Consider the following 22509-nt stretch of genomic DNA (forward strand, 5'->3'; position numbering starts at 1 on the left):
AGGCACTCAAAATTAATAATGAAGACAAGGCAGAGGGGTGCCTGGGTGGCTCAGTCAGTTAAGCGACTGACTCTTGATCTCGCAGTTGGTGAAACTGAGCCCCATGCTGGGCTGTGCACTGACAGCACGGAGCCCGCTTCTGATTCTCTCCCTCTCTCTCTCAAAATAAAAAATAAACTTAAAAAAAAATAATAAAGCCAAGGCATTTAGAAAGCCATGCAGACTGAGGAGCTAGTATTCTATTTCTAAAAACTGTCTGGTTTGTAATGGCATCTTTAAAAATAAAACCGGAGAACTAATTTGTGATTTTACTTACTTTAATGAACACTTTAATTCCTTTGATTAAGAAAATATTATTGCTTAGCAAGTTCCTCCGAATGTTTGACACACAGCTTATTCCATACCGCAGTCTGCCATGAGAGATCTAGTCACGGTTTTACTTCCCTCCAATCACTTCTGACACATTTCCCACGTAGGGGCATCTCTGCTTATAACCGTGAGAACATAATACCAACAGACCAAGAAGGCAACACAGGTATCACCCAAAATTTTTATTCAGTTACTCTCCTCCATCACACATGCTCACGCATCCAGAGCCTGGTCTCAAATATAATGTGAGCAAAATGCTTTATCATTCAGCTCAGGTCTAATGACTCTATCGGGCCAGAAAACAGAAGTACATGGTAAATAAGTCCAAAACCCAGAAACCATTTGGAGACTCAGCTGTGAGTCCTGGTACTACTTATTGCTGCCTGTGTCGCCTTGGTTGAAAAATCTCTACATCTAATTTTATCATCTGTTCGATATCAAGGTGGAGGTGAAAATACAAAGCAATCATACTTGTGAACATACCTTAAAAGTATCAAGTTCCATGCAAATGAATTATTACTCATAACAGCCATCCATGATAGTGTCCTTCTTCTACTTAACCCTCTTTCTAGAATAGGCTATCTAGTAATATAGGCTTTGGAGTGCCTGGGTGGGTCCATCGGTTAAGTGTCCAACTTTGGCTCAAGTCATGACCTCACAATGTGTGAGTTTGAGCGCTGCATCAGGCTCTGTGCTGACAGCTCAGAGACTGGGGCCTGCTTTGGACTTTGTGCCTCCCTCTCTGTCCCTCCCCTAGGACATTCTCTCCCTCGCTCTCAAAAATAAATAAAACATTAAAACATTAAAAAAAGGAATGTAGGCTTTACAATCTATTAAGGAAAAAAATATAGGGGTGCCTGGGTGGCTCAGTTGGTTAAACATCTGACTCTTGATTTCGGCTCAGGTCATGATCTCAGGGCTGGTAGATTCGAGCCCCACACTGGGCTGCAAGCTGAGAGCACAGAGCCTGCTTGGGATTCTCTCTCCCCTTCTCTCTGCCCCTCCCCTGCTTGCTCACGCTCTCAAAATAAAAAAATAAATAAACTTAAAAAAATACATACATAACTATCTTATAATTATTTAATTCTTCCTCTGGCAATTATATTTCCCTGAGTATTTTATCACAGGATCAAATAAGTTTCAGAAAGTTTAGTCTCAGTAGTATTTTTACCTTACATAATAAGGCTGGAGTAAAAAATACTAGTTGGCAGGAGCCTGGGTGGCTCAGTCAGTTAAGCATCCAACTCTTGGTTTTGGCTCAGGTCATGATCTCACAGTTCCTGAGTTCGAGCCCCTCATCAGCCTCTGTGCTGATAGCATGGAGACTGCTTGAGATTCTCTCCCCCTCCTTCTCTCTGACCCTTCCCCACTTGTGTTTGTGCACTCTCTCAAAATAAACAAACTCAAAAAAAAAAATACTAGTTGGCATATGCTATTGGACAAGAACTATCAGGTGCTGGGTAAGAGTTAATAGTAAGCACAATGGATCCTGTCAGGTGCAGAGAACTATCTTGCAGCAGATACAACAGACCCCAGCACCAGCTCATACACCATGTTGTGACAACCACAATCCATCAGCTTGGGGAGCCTCAGTACCCTGTATGAACAGCACTGTTTTTCTGAACCAACTGATTTTCTCTACCTCTTACTTAACGATAGCCCCGTCCTCTCATTATCCTGAACTCCGCACCATTTGAAGTGCAGGTGCAGTCGACACATACAATAAAAGGAAGAAGTGATCAAGATGAGTAGAAAAGCTTCCTAGTTAAAAATCTGACTTTGGGCAAACTGTTCAACTTCCTAGGGACTCAGTTTCGTCTTTATTACCTGCAATTAATTAGATGCAAACATAAGTCCTCAATCACTTCACAATAGAAAGACTTTTCAAATACTGTTTACAGATGCTAGAAACAAGACATTATCTCATCTCAGAGCAGTGCTCCTGAATGTGTTAGTTTTACAACTGGCTGTATGTTTGCCTGAGTTTAAACTGACATTTGTGTTTACCTATTCTTCTATTGGCATTTTAAAAATAGTCTCGCACTGAATTCCGCTTCATACAGACTTGCAAGTGAAAAACAATACTGCAAATAAAAAACCCGAATTACACTCATCTATGGCCCTGCTACTCAAAGTGTGGCCCATGGATAGGGTCATCCAGAAGCCCGTCAGAAATGCAGAATCCCAGGCCCCTCCCCAGGTTTACTAGATCAGAAGGTGCAGTTTAACAAGATCTGCAGTGACTGAAATGTGCACTAACATCTGAAGAGCACTGACTTGTGAGTTTCAAAGACATTACCAGCATAGCTCCCATAACCTATGAGCGTTTCAGTTTCCCCTCCTCTCCTGGATTTTATTAAATTAAATTCAAATAAAGATGGTAACTCCTGAATAAATGCTGTTGCTAGCAGAAGCCACCAATCACTTTCACACCACTCCCAGCAACACGCGCACAAATATATTCACAGGCAGATCTCTCATCCAATATTTAGAAAATAAATTTGCTTTTATAGTAAGTTATCAAAATCTGTGAATGATATTACACAAAACATAGCTGTGCCAGTGTTAGTTGAGCCTCTGAAGAATTCGGGATGATTTCTTCCTATGCCTGCCCACCAATCACCTACCTTCTGGAATTTCTGCAACATCATTTTCCCTTGGACTTACCTGATGGAGAAATTACAAACATTTGATTTTAGATGACAACAAAACACCTGCCAAATTCATTCTCCACATGGCTGCGGTGACGTTTTCCCCCATGATTCCTCTTAACCTTACAAGACCAGGTTGGGTCGGTGGAATACACCTGCCAAGGTCTCTCTTTCTGGAAAGGAAGGCTCTTTTGCACTTTGTGAACCAGAAATTTGGGGACAGACAGGCAACATCTGCATTAAGTGAAGCTGTCATTGACCTCACTCGAAAGGCAGCTTTTGGCTTTCCGATTTCCTTATTTATGAAGGAAGGAACTGGTCACAGGGGAAGAATTCAGGCCTCACCTTACTCTGGTCTTTCGGAAACAGTATCAGGAAGTGTTTTCCAGTCCCGCAGTAGTCTGATGTAGCTGAGAAGCATAATATGGGAATGTTGTTTCTCCTCTAGCCCCAGAAATGCAACCCAGTACTTCTGCCCCTAATTTCTGGGTCAGCGAAGTCGGTGGGGAGGGGCAGGTGCTGAGCACAAAATCCGTGATACACCCTGTACTGCACACACACCCACTTTCGGGAGAAATACTCCAGAAGCACAACGGAGTTCACAGTGGATTTCTAATACAGTCCAAAGTGGATCCATTAACATCCACCTAATTCTGAAAATTATCTACGCACAGCATGTGTATGCGCACAATGAGACCATACGAGGCAATGTGGCCCAAACAATTAGAAGTTCTTTTCAAAGTGGAAATGCAAAATAGAACGAATATCTATTTTCTATAAATGAATCTAGCCATCTGCCTTGAAAGAGCAGCAGCAGGAGTACCCAAAACAGCAGAAACAGCAGCCTCTGGTGTTAACAATCTACTCTCCAATCTCATGCTCCACATTTCCCCGGCAAACAAGGCTAAAAATACAAGACATGCAACAAATAGTCTCTTGGGATCTGCCATTCCATGGATGGCGTATTCAATCAGAGTAATATTTTCTGTTGAAATTCAAAATTGAAAAAAAAAAAAAGCAAGCTATCATATTAGAAACGGGCGTTCAGAATTTTAAGTGTGAATCCAATCCCAAAGTATATTAAGCTGAATGGTGAGAGGGTGGTTGTTTTCATACAACATAAATCTCTGAGATTTATCTGAATATATTTATAGATTTATTGAAGCTACTCTAAATGCCTCTACAACTCTCACAGTTACAGAGAAATCATTTTAGCGCTTTTGTCACCAAAATGTAAGGGTCACTTTATTTTTGGCATAGTTTAGAAAACAGTCCTTGTTTAAGGCTCTGGAGGAGGACAGTGCAGGTTTGAATCCAGGCCCCTCCATATACTACCTCTATGGCCTTGAACAAGTTATTTAACCCTTGTTTGACCTTGTTTCCCTATGTTAAAAATGAGAATATTACTTACCTCACGGTGTTATTTTAAGGACTAAATGAGTTCACATACGTGAAGCATTTAGAATAATCAATGGCACACGCTAAATACAATAATCACTATTATTATTTCTCACTCAAGGCTACAAAAATGCCTTCTCTTAAGGAACAGGTATGATACAAGGAGCGGTAGCAACACAATGGTAGTTTTCATGCCAACAGCGGCCACTTAGCAAATGAGGGCGTGAGCTGGTCAGTGTCTTCACCTAGAATTTGCGGCTGTCACTACAGTAAAGTTCCCGCTAGGTATTCAGGCAAGTCAGTAGTTCAGAATGAGAAGACAATGCCATGGCTGGTCAAGTGGCACTTCCCTGAGTATGAGACAATCAAGATTAAGGGCCAAAGTGCAATCAAGAAGCATCCCCATCAGGACTTTCTGCAAACGTGTGTGCCTGTCCATTAAGAGGATGCCTCTATTCCCACTATGACCTTCCTTGAGGGGATGTTACAGAAAAATCTTTCTTTGGATGGACACCTGTCTTTGGGATTCGATTTTAATGCATATGGTCTGAGTCTCTAGCCTTCATATTAAAAAAAAGAACAAAAGGCACAAGGGAGTGGTATCAAATACTATCTGCTCTACAACAAATTCCTTGAGAAATCTTTAGAGTTGGCGGTATTTTAAATTAGGTTCTATATATGGTAGAAGGAAGACAATAAAGTCATTGAGGCGATACAGACAGAAAAGGGCTTCCCTACCTAGTAAGACAGCAAGGTCTGGAATGTAGTCCTACAGTTCAGAGACCTCACGGAGGATTCCTGGCCCCCTGATTTCTCCCACCCTAAGGGGTCCGCTTACAAAAGCGCACACAGGTCACTCAAAGAGTGAGGAAGGATTTTTCATAGTAAGACAATGAAAAAGGACAACAAGCGCTTTTCTTAAGGGCCAGATCAGAACAACTAACCTCTTGTTAAGGGCTGAGATACTTAAGACATTCCTTGAACACACTTTGTTGGGTAGGAAAAGAAGGTGCCATTGGACTGCTCAAGCTGCGAGCACAACCCAAGAGTTAGAATAAGACAAAGCTGGCAGGAAATTGGGAGAAAACACTCTTTCCTGATAGCACTATGGAGGGACAATTTTTTGAGGAAAAGGAACAGAATTAAAAAGGTGGGGGGGGTGCATATAATGGTCACTAGGGAGCAAATGACGATAGATTTTAAGATGTATGAACCAGATAGACAAATGGATTTTAAGTATCTGTAAACCATCTGACCCTATTATGCCTAGATAATAAACATGTACCACTCATGCCCTTAATGCATTTCTGTAGCTATTATTAGGAAGATTTCATTGTCCAGGAAATTTTTTAAAGCAAGGAAATGTAAGTTTAGCCTATCTAAGATCATCTCCTCCCTGCCTTTAGATGAGGGTATCTTAGGTACAGTATCTAATACAGGAATCGCAACCAGATCTAGAGCGCCACTCCAGTTTTTCAAAGAACAAAACAAATCAACATGACAACATGATGTGGATTCAATTTGCACTTGGCAGGTCATGAATAACTTTTAAACAACCTTCTTTTAAGTTGGAAAGTGTTAAAATATACAGTAATCATGGCACCAAAGTGCCTTCCTCACAGTATGCCAGAAGTCAGGAACATAAATCTGAAGAAGTCAGTCCTGTTTGCAAAGGAAGGAACCAGAACACTGCTCCTTGGGCCACTCACTACTACTTTCTATAGGCAGTGTCCTGCCCCAAGTATCTTCCTCTTTGAGTACATTCACTTAAAGCCAATCACCTGAAACCACCTCCCCTCTGATTTTTAGTGGGTTTTACATTAGGTATGGAGAGGAAAAGGGGAAAAAAAAAAAGTTGGTGCAATCATCTTAGAAACAAAGGATAAATAACTGTAAAGAAAATGCTACTGAATTGTTAAATATTCCTAAATCATCAAAGGAAAAGCATAATTCTATATAGCCTGTTGTTTAGGGAAGGGAGAACACCTTGGTTCAAATCAACATGGAAAGGCTTGCAGGGAAAAAAAAACACAACTATTTCTTTGGATAAAGAACCACCACCTAGGGCCAACCGTATGGAGGCTGGTCAGACTACTCAGCAAACATGCCACGAGAGCGCACCTCTTCTTGCTTTTAATGAAGGGGTACCTGCCCAAGCAGGCAGAACTTAGGTATCATTGAAACCCACCCTTTGTTCGGAAAACTACAATTGAGCCCACCTGTCCAAAGCCAGGTGCATGTAGCTTCACAGATTCCAGAGCCCGGCTTACTACTCATTTCTTACAGAATCTCTGACAGATGCTAAGGGTAATGGGCTTCACACCCCAAAACGTAACATACTACAAGGGAAATATTAGTCAGGTTTACTGCTCCGCGCCATGTGTCTTGAACATTACTATGATCCGTGCAAGACATTTTGTTGTAAATAAGCCTGCAGAGTGTACAGTATGTTTTCTAGGAGACCTTTAAGGAACAGCTTGCAGACAAGAGGTGCTAGCCTTAGTTTTACAGCCAGCAAAACTCCATCCAAGAGGCTTCTGGCATATCCCCACCTCTTGTTTGGAGCTGGCTTCAAGACAACTCCACCAACCAAATTCCAAGGGGTCAGGACAGGGAGCCAGTCACTCTTGGGTATTCCACACCAAATAGCAGGTGGGAATTCAGACATTTAGATAACTGAGAACAAGCCGGCTTTTCTCCGCAACAGTATATTAAAAACAACTGAGCTGACTTTGCAAGGAGGCATTCTCCATAGTAAATTAGATGGCTGAAGCCTGTGCTTCTTCCAGCAAGGAAGGGAAAGAACTATACTTCACCATAACCCAGTGTGTGCAATCACCGAGGCTCATTTTTAAACCTTTGCTGCTTTTTAAAGGGCCTGCTTCACCAAAGGAAGAAAAAAAAAAAAAGCAAAAAAAAAAAAGTTTTCAGGAAATGAAAAGCAAATAGTCACTGAACAGGATCATAAAGCCGAAAGCCTCTATCCACCTCTTTTCCTTTTTCTAATTCTTCATTCTAGGCACCCAGACTGTTTTTAACACACCGTTAGCTTTCATAAAAATTAGATTACAGAGGTTCTGGTGTGATCGTCCTGAACCCCTTCCACACTCCCGGCTACGCATTAGGTTCAGGATAGCCAGAGAGCAGAACGTGAGGTGGTCAGTTCAGTCCCCGCTTCCAGCTGGAGGAGCGTTAAGTAAATCATTCAACGCAATTACATATTCTAAACCTAATGGATGGCACACAGGGAAGGAGAAAGCTAAAGATGGGCGGGAAGGAGAAGCTTCGGGATTATTTCCAAGGTAAAGCCACAATACGCAAGCTACGTCTGAAACGGTCTCTGATCATCTTCAAAACAAGTCGGCGGGATTTATCTTTAACTTGATGCTCCCGGTTCTCGCTCACGGTGCAGGTGAAATCAGTTGCAAATTTTCACTCTACTGGAGTCCGGAGGATCCAGGAAAATGGGGTTTACGTTTCAAAGTCAGCAAGGAGCGGCGTTTCCCCGCGGCTCGGTGGAGCCCGGCGCTCGCTAGCTCCCTAGCTGGAGTGGGCACCTGGTAGCAAGAGGAGGCGCCGGGTGAGCCGGCCTCGGGCCAAATGCTTATCCCGGCTCCGCACGGCAGGCTCAGCTAACGCGGGTGGTGCACAAGGCTCTCCGGGGCTCCCGCACGCACGCGGCCTCCTCGAAAGAAAACCCAGCGCTGTCTAGGTCCTCTAGCGAGTGTCGCCCCAGGAGTGTCACGCTCAGCGGACTTTAGCTTGGGTGTTGCTCCCCAAAAGGAAAAGGCGCCCTCTCCATTCAAGCCCACCCTACGGAGGGAGACCTCTATCACCCCGCCCCTCTCGCAGGAACTCTCGGACACAGCTCTGCGCGCCCACCCATGATCTCTCTCGCCTTGGAGACAAGTGGAGAGGGCAGGGGAGAGAGATTGGAGCGAAGAGGTGGGTACTCGGGTCTGCAGCAATTGCGGAGGGATCGGAAAAATGGAGCAGGCGATGCGCGTCAAGGGTAGGGGCCCCGGTCACAGCAACCTGTAGGATTGCGGCTGATCGCAAACTTGGGGTGGGAGGCAGGGTCCCCTCGGAGGTCCTCCGCCCGATTCCCACCCTGTCGGGTCCGCGCGCGGAAAGGCGCGGGGCGCAACTTGCGAAGCCAACGCCGCGGGCGCGGGTCCCGCTCAGTCTCGCCGGCGCCCCCTCGCCTCGCCCCCGGCCCCGCCGCCCGCTCTGCCCCGCGCTTACCTCGGGCAGCCGCAGCCCCCGCCGCCCAGAAGCAGAGCCCCAGCCACGGGAGCCACCGGCGCGCCCCTCCAGCGCCTCCTCCTGCGGCTGCCGCTCTCCCCATGCTCCTCGCCCCGCTCGGAGTCCGGCTCCTCTTCCACGCCCCGGGCGCCTGGGAGAGGCACGGCGAGCCGGGGGCCGAGACGAGCGGGTCCCGGAGGTCTTCAGCGAGTGACTGATCCACGGCGGCTCCCTACAGCCTCGGGGCAGCGCGCTCCGAGCCGCCGCTGGCCGGGCACCGGGAGCCTGCACGCGCCCCCATAGCTTCCCGCGGCGGGGCGACCGCTGCCGCCGCGGCCGCCACCGGAGTCGCGCGTCGTTTCCGCAGCACCGCTTGCCGCGCTCCCGCCGCTGCCGGGTTCGGGACTACGGGGCGGAGGAGCGAGTCCGCATCGCTAATGAGATGCCCGCGGCCGCCCCTTCTCCTCCCCTCCAAGCCTCAGCCAATGAGCCGGGCCGGGGCGGGGCGGCGGCGGGCCGCGCGGGGCGGGAGGCCGGGGGGCGCAGGTGAGCCCCGCCGCGGCCGCCGCACGCGCTCCCGGGTATCTCCGCTCTGGGCAAATAGCCCCCGCTCGCAGATCGGGGCGGCGGGGCCTGGGGCCCGTTCCGGGACGCGAGCGCACGCCTACGGGCGCGAGCGAGCAGCGCCTGCGGGCCTCTCCCAGGCGAACCGGGCGCGGAAAGATGCGGGCGACTCGGGGTCGGCTGCTTCCCGGAAACCTCTGTTTCGTTCAACTTTGAGCCCTTTCTCAGTCCTGCCTCTCTTTCTTCCATTTTTTAACATCCGATCAGACAGCACGCCTAAAATAGTCAAAGCAAAAGGAAAAAGACTTAGATGCCAAGTGGGGGGAAATAACAGTAGAATAAATCCATTACTGTAACTAGGCGAAATATGTATGCATATAAATAAAGAGGTAGAGGAAATTACAGTCGGGGGTGCATTGAGGGGTATGTGATAGATTTTTTTTCTACTTTTTTTTTTTTTTAACTTTTCTGAAAGCGTCCGTATTTCTGATGCCTCATGGTTTTGTTTTCATCTGGGACTTGGGAATCGCCTTTCTTCTAAGTATCAGGGAAAGGAGATTCGTTCTGGCCTTTGTAACAAGAAGGAAAGAAGACTTTTTTCTTAAAAGTGTGGTTTATTTTGAATAAACTGTCAAAGCTTTATTTAACTGCTTTTAAAAGTACCTCATGGTTGCCTCATATTCTTCCCTCGGCTGTAGTAACTTAAGAGAGATTGCCTTAGGCTACACAGTTTCAGAGCAAAGAACGCACCTGAGGAATTGGCCCTGAGTCCAAAACTCCACAGGCAGAGCACGCATCATGTCTCACAATATTGGGGCCCCCAAATGGTGCCACAACTCGACTATTTAGAATATGGGTCCCCTTTGGCCTGGCTGACCCCAACAGCAACTGAGGTCTTGGCTTGCAAGAAAACCTTCCCAACAGTTCCCTCACTGCCCACACTCGATATTGATACAAGTAGTACTTCTAAAAAATCCATCTCTGTCTTGACAAAGTGCTCCCTGCTCCCAAACACCTTTCCCTGGAGAATAAACAGTTTAGTGTGGTAATTGTTCTGGATGAGGTAATTGCGTTCACTCGCTTTCTTCTGAAGAAAAAGAAGATGGTAGGCAGAACGATTGATTCCCCGATAGGCACGTGTGCAGTCCCTCTCCCGAGTGCCACCAGGCGTGTGAATGTCCGGGGCAAGGAGCCAGTTGTCTCCTCCAGTCTTCTTGTAGCTCAATAAAAGGTGTGGGTCCTGGTCAAGAAGCCCAAGCTCTGGGGAATGAATGCTTCAAAGCAAAGACTAATGTGGGGCCGGCTAGGGACTTGCCGGAAAATCTCTTTAGAATCTTGGTAAATGAGTGTTTTGTCCTTTTCCTCTGAGAAGGTGAATTGAGAATTAATCTACCAAATATGCTTTACCTGTCTTCTGGAAAATAGTCATTCATCCTCTGACTTTCCTTATTCTTCACGACTATGTGGCAGCTCTGTCACAAATGAGTATTTTCTAAAAAAAAAAAAAAAAAAAAAGAAAAGAGAAAAAAAAAAGAGAAAAGAATTACTATGTTTCCAAGATAGTATTGAAGTATTACTACTGTCCCCAGAGGAGAGCAATAGTAAAAACAATTTTATTTTTTTAAGTATGTGGGAAATAGATGAGCTAATATTAATTAATAATTCAAGTCAAATTGCAATGACAAATGAGACAGAAGGAGAGAAACCAAGAAGCTCTAAGTGCATACCCTGTTTAAGGATTGGGTCTTTCACATACATACTTTGTTTTCATAGCCGAACCAAACCCAAGAATGTAGGTATTATTATCCCTGTTTGGCAGACAAAGAAAGTCAGGCTGAGTATAAAAGTGATTTTCCCAAGATCACATAGGGAAGTGGCTAAACATCAAAAATGAGACACCGGTTTGTGTGACTGTACACCCAAGATGAAGGCTGAGGTACTGTCCTTTCAATCAGGTGTCCAGAAATAGACATTCTACCTCATTCTTCTCAGTACGATTTAAATACCGGGTTGGGAGAAGGTGGATCTTCAGCATTCCCTCCACATATTATATACCAGGTATGAATTATATACCATGTATTAATTAAGTTCTATATATTAGTACACCCTGTATTAATCTAATTCTGGCTATTTTAAAACAGGCGTGAATTGTATTCCATTCCATTTGGAGAAATAAACTGAATAGTCACTGCCCAAAATCAATGTCTCCAGCCAAGGAACAGGAGCAAAGAATAGTAGAAGAACTAGCCTGAGACTCAGGACACCAAGGGACCAGGCCAATGACACTGCCAGGGACTGGCTGTGTAGCCTGGGGCAAGTCAACATCGCCTGGTGTCAGTTTCCTCGTCTGAAAGATGAGAGTATTTGACTAGATGACTTTAAGATCAATCCTTTTTAAGAGCCATCATTTTCAACTATACCACATTATGATTTTGAATACAAACAAATCAGAAATTAAGCCACCTATTCTGGAATTGGGGCAATTATATAACAAATGCAAAATATGTTCCAGACCAGGTTACTTGGGACTCCAGCCACCCTAAAGGTATTAGATGTAACCAGGAAATATTAACTCCATGAATAGACTTGGTAAAGTTTTTTTCTCCATTCTTGGTTGTTTGAATGCACCATGCCTCTCACTTTATACACAAAGATAAAGAGGTAGAATATTTCTACTTCCATTGCCTTTTGGTCATCGTTAGCCCAACCAATCTAAAAATAGAAAATGTTTGAGTCAAGTCAAACTTGGAGAAGGAGAAATAGAGACTGGGCATACATCCTTCCAAATATAATGAATTTTTTTTTAATGGCTTACAATTCCTTAGGAACAGTTCTGTCTTTGTCTGGAAAAAAATATTTAAGGATTTTTAACCAACCTACTTTGTTGGTTAATAGTAAACCTCGAAGGGAAGTTAAAGAAAGTAGAAATATTCTACATGAGTAAGGAAGAATGTGTTGTTCTAGGGTTTGGGGAAGGAAGAGGGGAGCCCAGGAGTTGGTGGAAAGCCATGCCTGCTGAGATGTGGCCTTTCTCCTGGGAGCTCCAAATCATCACTAAGGATATGGAGACAAGTGGCTTTATGAAAAAATGGCAAAGAGACTATAGTTTGCATCTAGATTACTGCAGACCTAACAGACACTCGGGAGAGAGAAAAAGGACCCTAGACATGGAAGCTTTTGAAAAGTATGGAGATATTTTTGGGCTGTCCTAAACCACAGACCTGGATTCTTTTAGGAGCAGGAAGTGCCTCATTTAAAATCTGAACAAAAGCAAGGTGTCAGAAGTCAGTGAGATCCAGACCCTTGGGAACAGAACACAGCTGCAGCTGAAACGCAGAGGAAATGGGCTTAGGAACGTTCCCCAACGACTAAGGGAAAGAAGAGCTGGAAAGAAATTCCACAATATATTTCTGCACCATGCTTTTATCTACCTTTCTGAACTAAATAGGCAAATTTTAGTTATAACTGCTCTGAGAATTTCTCTTAGTGTTTTTCGGGCCTTTCTATGCTGCATGAGGATCCTTTTCTACTAACCATGATGATAGAAAGAGAGAGAGCAGTCTTCCCCTCCTTTCATAGGCATGGGTTACAGAGAGAGGACGGTCTTCCCACATTTGGGATGTTAACATGTTAGGTTCTTCCATCCTCCCAGAACCTGACTACTGTTTCTGAAGACCCAACTTATTTCTAGCTCTGCCAATGCCGGACGTTTCTGATAAAAGCCACTATTTCTATGAATCATACAATTATGATCATAAATAGGGAAGACCAAAAATCAACTGGACTAAAGGGCAACAGCTGCCAGCTTCAACGGGTGAACTTGGCGAGACAAGTAAATGAGATATTCTACGAGTGATATTTCCATTGGGAATATTCCGTGCCAGTCATTTCCCCAGGAAGGTCTTGTTCAATTGGAGCAGCACATTTTAGAAATGCATGCGACTTTCAGAGAACATGTTAAATTTTATTCAGCACCGCGTGCTCACGGCCCAGCTCAGTATTCACGAACCTGCTGGAAGCATGGGGAGAAAAGGATGTTCAAAGCCGGGAGCTGGGAGTTCTTCACGCATCATGTTCTATCGGTGCACAATAATCCAGGTTAACGGTCTGCCCTGTTAAAAGCAATATGGGATCGTTTGTTAAGTAAACCCTCTCACACAAAATGAGAGAAGTCCATTTTAGATATTGGGCTATGAAGCAGCAATAAAGTGCAAAAATCCAATACATTTGTTTAAAAAGGGCAGCAGGGCACCGAGATAAGAGTCTAACTAAACAAGTTTTTTCCTGACATTGTAAGTGTGCCTTCTCCGTTTGGTACCCAGGGAATTCTTCCTGGAATCGTGCATCCTGGAGTTTCAGCTTCAGCTGCTGACACAGACGAATGAAAGAACTTAAAAATAATAACAAGAAACACAATTCTTTGGCAGTAAAATTAATGTGTTAGCGCTTAAAAAAATAATAAACTGGGGAGGAAAGATGAGATGTGTTAACTCATAAAAGATGTAGCCTCGGACGACAGCACAACACGCGGCCCTGAGTTACCTGACCTTGGCAGTTAGCATCAGAAATGTGACAATTTACACATCCCACCACTTAGGGGTAGTGGAGGGACAGCCTGATATCTTCCCACATTGGGAGAAAATGCCATGGCTCTTCCTGTCAAGTGGAAGGTGCTGCCAAACCTTTGTGGGGTGTGTATTTGGGACAGATTTTTTCTTGCTCATCTCTGCTTCATCTCTGTTCCTTTCATGCCCTGCCTTGGGACGTCAATTAACTATTCATTCATTTGTTCCTCTTTATCTAGAGTATAGTAGGCCATGTGCCTGCTGGAGGAGGCAAAGGAAGAGACATCCAAAGATAAGGTAGGTTTATAGTTGAAAGTCATAGCTGCCATGTAGTCTTGACCAGAACACACAGGTCAACCACACAGCTCTCTCCAATCAAAAGACTTGAAGCTGGAGGCGATGCTTGCCCTGTTCTGGTCAAGGATAGAGTCAAGTGGGGAGCCTGGGTGGCTCAGTCAGTTAAGTGTCCAACTTCAGCTCAGGTCATGATCACACAGTCCGTGGCTTCAAGCCCCACATCGGGCTCTGTGCTGACAGCTCAGAGCCTGGAGCCTGCTTCGGATTCTGTGTCTCCCTCTAGCCCTGCCCTCCCCCACTCATGCTCTGTCTCTCTCCATCTCTCAAAAATGAATAAACATTAAAAATATTTTTAAAAAAATAATAGAGTCAAGAGTCAAAAATGTAACAAGTTGAACAAACTCATATTCCAACCTTCCCATCCCCTCATGAACATTATGAGATCTAGGGGTGTTTGATTTTCCTGGTTCTGGCATAACACCCAGAGCAAATTGTTGTGGGAAAGTAGGGTTAGATGCAGGTTCCGGTATCCAGACATGACTAGGGTCAGCAGATATCTTTTTCAACTAAAGGTACCCATTTTTCTCCCAGAAAAGGGGTGGGGTAAGGAACAGATGGAAACAGGAGAATATCTGTATGTCAGAATTGGAGAGTAGAAGGGAATATGCACCTGTTCAGAGTACTGGAACCAAAAGAGGTCTCTGACCTCTGGAACAAAATCTGACAAACAGAATGTTAGTGTGCACATTTAGGTGTAGCTTGTACTATCAAAGGAATTGATCTAAAAGTTGGAACCATAATAAGCCATTTGGATAAGTGCTAACTAGAAATCACTAAGAAAAGAAAGTAATGGCTCTCTGAAAGGTAGAAGAAGAAGGAGAAGAAGAGAAGGAGGAGGAGGAGGAGGAAGAGGGAGAAGAGGAAGAGGAAGAAGGAGAAGAAGAGCAACAAATTTTCTTCCATTTTAGTTTTTATTTTCTGCTTGCCTTCTCCCTTTTCCTTCACTCTCCTTGACTACTCATCTGGAGTAAGATATTATAAATTAATCCCTGTCACTAGGAGGATGACAACTCTAGTAGATTCTTTAAAACAGGACTTAAGTAACTGTTACATGATTCCAACCAAAGGTGTGCAAAGAGAAAATGATACCTTAACAAACAGAATTGTTTCCAATTTTCAAATAGCTTTGACTTTCATGGTCCAACTTCTAACATAACTGCTTCCCGTCTCCATCTTTAAAGCCCACCGCCCACAAAACCCTATGAATGTATAATTTGTTATATCTTAAGGCTCAGGCAGTAGATTTAAAAGCATTCATTAGTAAATGGCTGTCATGCATTTGGAAGGAGAAAGGATCTGCTTTACATGTTAAGTAGTATTTTACTGAAAATAAAATTTAAGAGAGTACCATTTGCAATTTAATTCAACCACATGTTCCACTCATCTTGTCAGGTATAAGGATGATTTCATCCCAATTCAAGTACCAATTTCTCTAGAGACAGATGATCTAGTTCTAGAGTAGATTTGGGGGGATCGCTAGAAGACCATGGTCATTATTACTGCTTTGGTGAGAAACTAATCCAAACAAAAAAATCAGACAAGAACTCCTTTGATTTTCCGGCACTCAACCTACTGACAACATACTTCTTTACTGAGAAGAGAAAGCAAATTACACACACACACACACACACACACACATACATACTATGAGTAGATGTGCTATTTCATTTATATATATATGAATAAATGTTTATAAATATGTATACATGAATGAACTGTGTGTATATAGATGAGTGAATTCTATCTCTACACACATGGATATATATCACATATGTGAACACACATATATACATACATGTGTATGTGTGTATATGAATGAATTGGCATATCTACCTAGAGCGTGGGGTGTGTGTGTGTGTGTGTGTGTGTGTGTGTGTGTGAAAACAGGACTGATATATTTCAAAGTATTTTTTAAGACTTTTTTAGAAAAGGAGATGACTTCTTACTAAGACAACCTCATAATTTTTTAAGACAACCTCATAATTTTTTTTAATGTTTATTTAGTTTGGAGAGAGAAAGAAAAAAAGAGAGCACAAGCAGGGCAGGGCAGAGAGGGGCGGGATAGAGAATCCAAAGTGGGCTCCTCAATGACGGCAGAGAGCCCCACGTGGGACTCAAACTCATGAACTGTGAGATTATGACCTGAGTCAATGTCAGACATTTTAACAACTGAGCCACCCAGGTGCCCCTCATAATTTTACTTAACGCTTCTCTGCTCTAGACACAAAAGAATGAGGCTGCATATCAAAAAGAAAACGGAAGACACATAACCTGGCTCAAAATCCGGATACATATCTGTGTGGATCATCAATAGAACAAAATTGCTAAATGCTGAGTGGGGTTAAATCCATGTACTTTCCAAATCCTGGCTCTAGAAGCAGGCAGTGGTATATGGAAGTCTAAATAATGCACTGTCATAGGGAATAAATGGCTCTATGACAAATGAGACATCAGAGCCAGTTGCACACCTTAAAGAAGAGATTGGCAGGGAATCCCCCAACTTGAGGGGATTGCCTGAAAAAAATAGCCAGTCTAAGACTGCTATTTAGGGAAGCAACAAAGACACAGCTTCTTCACTAGGAACCGAACCTAATGGCACTCTGACTCAAGGGCTGACCATATTTCTCAATAATACTATAACTCAGATGTCCCGAATGACTTTTATAAGACCTAGATTTCCTTGGGTTTAGGTGGAGGTAGCCACAAATCTGCAATTCAAAGAGTGGTAATCCCAGAAGGAGAGAGATGATAGTGGGGAGGGGAGAGAAAAATAATTCATTCCCTTAAAATGAGCATACTAACCAGTGTCCTAACACACTTGCAGATAACATAAGGTTAAAAAATACAGACAAATTAAAACAATATTTGAACATCAGTTCACACTTTATAGAAAAAAAGCATCATAGAACTTAAAATGTATTTTTCTGGGATGCTCCAAGTAAAAAAGAAAGATCTACTACATTTATTACAAAAATAGAAAAAAAATGAATAAGCGAATTCAAGCAAACAAAATGAAACAAGTATTGGTAGCTAAGAAAAAATATAAATCTAAGGAATTGGGTGTTATGGTCAAGTAATGAAAAAATAATAAACTCAAGGCTCAAGACTCGCAAAGATGAAGACACAATTAGTTAATTTGAAAATAATACTGAAGAGACATCAAATATAGAAGGAAATGCAAGTCTAATTTCAAAATTTAAGCAAACTTAAGAGACTTTGAGGCTAGATTGAGATACTCTAACAAATATAAGAGTTACAGGAAATTGGGGCACCTGGGTGGCTTGAGTTGGGTGATCATCAGACTCTTGATTTGGGTTCAGGTCATGATCCCAGAGTCATAGAGCCCTGCTTCGTGCTCTGTACTGAGTGTGGAGCTTGCTTGAGATAATTTCTCTATCTCCCTTGCTCGCACATGCTCTCTCTCTCTCTCTCCCTCTCTCTCTAAAATTAAAAAAAAAAAGTAAAGTTACAGAAAATTATCACAAGGGAAATGGTGGAGAAATATCTTTCTGGGATACAGAAAATGAAAATTTTCTGGGATTAAAAAAAACTTAAAAAAATACATATTACATGGAAAGAAACAGATTTAACATCAGCCATTGTGGGTGCCGAAATCCATGGAATGATATTATCAGAATATCAGCCTGAAATAAGTATCTATGTAATGTAATTAATTTAATTTATAGTATAGAATATTTTAAGTGATTTTTTATGCATAAAAGATTAAGAGACACAGATCATTATGTGATATGATTGATATTTTTAGCAAATTACATGAAAATATGGAAAATTTAATCAGTGAACTAGAAAAGTTAAAATAATCCAATAGAAATTCTAGATCTAAAGAATATAGCAATTGAAATTAAGAATTTATTGAGTGGGTAACATTATAATAGACACAGAGAAAGAAATAATTAGTGATGTGAAAGAGAGATCAGAAGAAAATATCCAGAATTAAGCACTGAGAAACAAACAAAAATAAATGGAGAAAAGAGTATAAGACATGTTAAATTATAGAAAGCTCTGATTTGGAATTTCTGTAGTAGAAGACAAGAACAAAGAAAGGACAGGTGCAATATTGAAAAGATAATGCATGGAAATTTGATAAAATCAATGAAACTCATTAAGAAAAAGATTCAAAACTGTCAAAAAGCTGAAGAAAAATACAAAATAAAACCACACCATAGCAAAGAAAACTGTTCAAAGAAGAAGGGAAAAAAAGAATGCCTAAAAATTTTTTTAGAAGGAAGCAGTAAAAACAAAAGAATGGCAGGGTAATGATAATAATCATTGCTCCTATCTCAACACAATGGAAGAAGTTATGAGACAGTGGAGAAGTATCATCAAAAAAATGAAAAATAGGCCAACTTAAATTCTATATTCAGTGAAAAAGCCCTTCAAAATGAAAGTAACGTGAGTACACTTTTTTTTTAAACAAATAAAAATTGAGACAATTTATCATCAGCACATACAATTTAATAGAAGTGCTAACAGGGGGAGTTCTTCAGGAAGAAGGAAAAAGAAACCATATGAAAGGACAAATATGAAAACAGAGAAGAAAAGCAATAAAAATATGAAAATGTTAGTAACATGAAAATTGTACCAAACAATGAAATTATAATGTGTTCAAAATATGTGTACATATGTTAAAGTGTCCCAGTCTTGGTTTTGGCTCAGGTCGTGATCTCACGGTTTGTGGGTTTGAGCCCTACATAGAACTCTGTGCTGACAGCGTGGAGCCTGCTTGAGATTCTCTCTCTCTCTCTCTCTCTCTCTCTCTCTCTCTCTCTCAAAATAAATAAACTTAAAAAATATGTTTACAGGGGCGCCTGGGTGGCTCAGTCGGTTAAGCGTCCGACTTCGGCTCAGGTCATGATCTCACAGTTCGTGAGTTCAAGCCCCGTGTCGGGCTCTGTGCTGACAGCTCAGAGCCTGGAGCCTGCTTCACATTCTGTGTCTCACTCTCTCTCTGCCCCTTCCCTGCTCATGCTGTGTCTCTCTCTGTCTCAAAAATAAATAAAAATTTAAAAAAAATTAAAAAAAAATATGTTTACATATATACATTTTGATAATGGGCAAAACTAAATCATGTTGTTAAAAGTGAGGCATGAGGGAGATCATGGTGAATAAAGGAGACACAGGGGAGAATTTTGGCTGCTGATGTCTTATTTCTTAATCTGGGTGATGGCTTCATGGCTGTGTTCATTTTGTGATGAATTATTTATACATTTGTGATTTGTGCCTTTTTCTCTATGTAAGTTATACATAAAATCATTTAAAAAATTATGTCCAAACACTGTAACTTCGTAACATCAAAAAACAAACAGTAAAATGGGAAACTTAAATGACAAAAAAGTTACTATTTTTAATAATAACATGCTTCTGTATATTGATAGTTGAAAGGAATTTGATAATATTATAGCCCAAGAAAGGCAATTATCTAAAGGAGAAAATCCAATGGAAAATACATACATGAAGTGATGAATCTCATTAGTAGTCTGGGAAAAGCCAATTAAATATAAAGGGGCGCCTGGGTGGCTTAACCCTAGTCGGTTAAGCGTCCAACTTCAGCTCAGGTCATGACCCCGGGGTTCATGGGTTCGAGCCCCACATTGGGCTCTGTGCTGACAGCTTGGAGCCTGGTACCTGCTTCTGATTCTGTGTCTCCCTCTCTTTCTGCCCCTCCCTCGCTCACACTCTGTCTCTCTCTCTCTGTCTCTCAAAAATGAATAAATGTAAAAAAAATTTAATATACAATGTTATTCTACTGTTCACCTATAACATACTATACAAAACAATGATAAGAAGAAGAAATGCTCACTCATATTTTACTGATGAGTGTGAGTTACTAAACCTTTTGGGAAACTTTTCTGAGAATATATATTGAACTATAGTGGCACTTCGATAAATTTATCTTATAAACTTGAAAATCCTTGTATATAACTTATATATACAAAGATGTTTATTTTTTATAGAGGCAAATAAAAACAAAACAATAACAAATTCTTTGTAAATCCTATCTGGATATTCATCAACTGGAGGAAAATGTGAATAAATTGCAGTTCATCCATATTGTGAAATATTGTGTAACCATTAAAAAACGTGTGCTCCATCTATACGTGTGTATAAGAAATACCCAATATATCCAATGTCATCAGGTGAGGAAAGTAAGTCATGAATAGTATGGATTCCATTTTAATAAGAACAATAAAGCACCAAAAAAAAAAACAAGAAAATTTAAATATGTAAAGTATCTATGTATTTTTATAAACTGAAAAATGTACAAATAAAGTGGGGAAAGCTTTGAGAGTGGGAGGAGATTGCTAACTTTATTTTATGCATCTTTGCATTATTCCACTAGATAAAATGCTCATGTATGTATTTATTTTTTTATTTCTTTAAATGTTTTTATTTATTTTTGAAGGAGAGACAAAGCACGAGCTGGGGAGGGGAAGAGAGAGGGAGACACAAAACCCAAAGCAAACTCCAGGCTCTGAGCTGTCAGCACAGAGCCTGACGTGGGGCTCAAACTCGCGAAATGTGAGATCATGACCTCAGCTGATGTGGGAAGTTCAACCGACAGAGCCACCCAGGCACCCTGAGCATGTATTTCTTTTGAAATTCAAAATTTGACAAAGAAGTTTAAGAAAAACTTCCTTTCTAGTTATGAAACTAGCATAATTCACTGAAATGTACAGTATGTACCAGAAACAGAAAATTACATATCAAATAAATTCTATATGAATATACCTACAAAGCTCTAAATTAAAGCAAATGTATTATACATGTATATGTGTGTGTAAATATAATAAATAAAATATGTATTTAAAATATATACACTTACATATACACCCACATATATGTAAAATATGACTAAGTAGGGATTTTTCAGGAATACAAAGAGGTTCAATACAAGAAAATTGTTGGGAAAGGCAGTTTGTTTCCTTTCATGCATGCAATCTTTCCACCCTGCATGGCTGTTTAAGAGTGGCCTTGGGCCTGAAGCATTTCCTTATGGAACAATAAGGAACCCCCACATTCTGTACTGGGCATATCTCCCTGTTTGAGAATATTCTTCCCTGTTCATGGCTAGACTTGTGCTTCTTTGTTCTGATTAAGGGTGTGCATCATGTGACCCTAAGCCATGTTCCCCCCAGCTTTCTGAATTTCAGACTCCATGGGGGAGGGGCCAAGGTCCTTTGCTTCCAGGAGAGGGGTGCACGCAGACCCTCACTCTGTGTCACTTTGGGAGGAGACCTACTGGGTGTGGGGGCCTAAGTTGATGTGCTCTGTGTCTTGTGTTTGGGAGTAAACCGCGTTTGATCTAATGTTTGTGTGACTCATGTGTTTCTTGCCACATCAAACCATGGAGTGAGTTGACATCCTGGAACTAGGTACTGGTGGAGTGAGATTCCTTGCCTGAAGGTGATAACACCTGTCACTTGCTGGACAAAAATATTCTAGTACTTGAGTACTTGAAATTTTGTGGTCATCTCTACAGATGCTAAAAAGATGTTTGCTACACTTTGCATATATATTCTGAATAAAAGTAATTAAAAAGAAGAAGACACTCTTATCATTGATTATTCCAAACTCAGAGCCAAATTTATAAAGCAAAATATGCCCATTCTCATTAAAACTATGAATGAACTACAATGCTATCATTCTAATTTTTTAACAAGGTTCAGGATGATTCAGCCACTGTAATGCATTAAAGTTGACCTTGGAACAATGCTGGGGTTAGAAGTATTGAATGCCAGGGGGTCCTGGGTGGCACAGTTGGTTAAGCATCCAACTTTGGCTCAGATCAGATCTCGCCGTTCATGCGGGCTCTGTGCTGATAGTTCAGAGCCTGGAGCCCGCTTCAGATTCTGTGTCTTCCTCTCTCTCTGACCCTCTCCCACTCACACTCTATGTCTCCCTCTCTCTCAAAAATAGATAAGCATTAAAAAAATTTTTAAAGAAGTATAGAATGCCCACACAGTCAAAAGTCCATGTATAACTTTTAACTACCCCCAAACTTACCTACCATGAGCCTACTGTTGACCAGAAGCCTTACTGATAATGTAAACAGTTGATTAAAACATATTTTATATGTTATATGTATTATATATTGTATTCTTACAACAAATGAAGCTAGAGAAAAGAAAATGTTGTTAAGAAAATCATAAGTAAGATAAAATACACTCACAGTCCTGTAGTATATTTATCAATACTGCAAGTTTACCTCATCTGTTTACAAGATGAATTGTCTGTCAGTACCTACATCAATATTGTCTTATATAATACAAAACAGTGTAGATGTCATGCATATTACTAACACTAGACATAAAATTGAAAAGATAATGTGAAAAAGAAAT

The 22509-nt window shown here is 41.6% G+C and overlaps 1 protein-coding gene and 1 long non-coding RNA gene across 13 annotated transcripts in view; one reads left to right on the forward strand and one right to left on the reverse strand.

Annotated features, from left to right (window-relative positions):
* UNC5D (unc-5 netrin receptor D) overlaps positions 1 to 9040 on the reverse strand; it is a 566092-nt gene extending 557052 nt beyond the window's left edge. For 5 of the 12 annotated variants that reach the window (XM_023252628.2, XM_023252624.2, XM_045055588.1 and 2 more), the window contains exon 1: positions 8664 to 9038. In XM_023252628.2, the coding sequence (XP_023108396.1) occupies positions 8664 to 8766 (103 nt within the window). In that variant the 5' untranslated portion in view covers positions 8767 to 9038. Of the gene's footprint in view, positions 1 to 8663 lie in introns of all 12 variants that reach the window. The other 7 variants (XM_023252627.2, XM_023252622.2, XM_023252618.2 and 4 more) reach the window with 4 other exon arrangements.
* LOC123384852 lies at positions 7726 to 17051 on the forward strand. Its single transcript, XR_006596536.1, has 3 exons — positions 7726 to 8363; positions 14032 to 14089; positions 16371 to 17051. It is a non-coding gene; the product is annotated as an uncharacterized LOC123384852 (long non-coding RNA).
* The last annotated feature ends 5458 nt before the right edge of the window (positions 17052 to 22509 follow it).

The sequence above is a fragment of the Felis catus genome, chromosome B1, assembly GCF_018350175.1.
Source record: "Felis catus isolate Fca126 chromosome B1, F.catus_Fca126_mat1.0, whole genome shotgun sequence".
NCBI classification, from domain to species: domain Eukaryota; kingdom Metazoa; phylum Chordata; class Mammalia; order Carnivora; family Felidae; genus Felis; species Felis catus.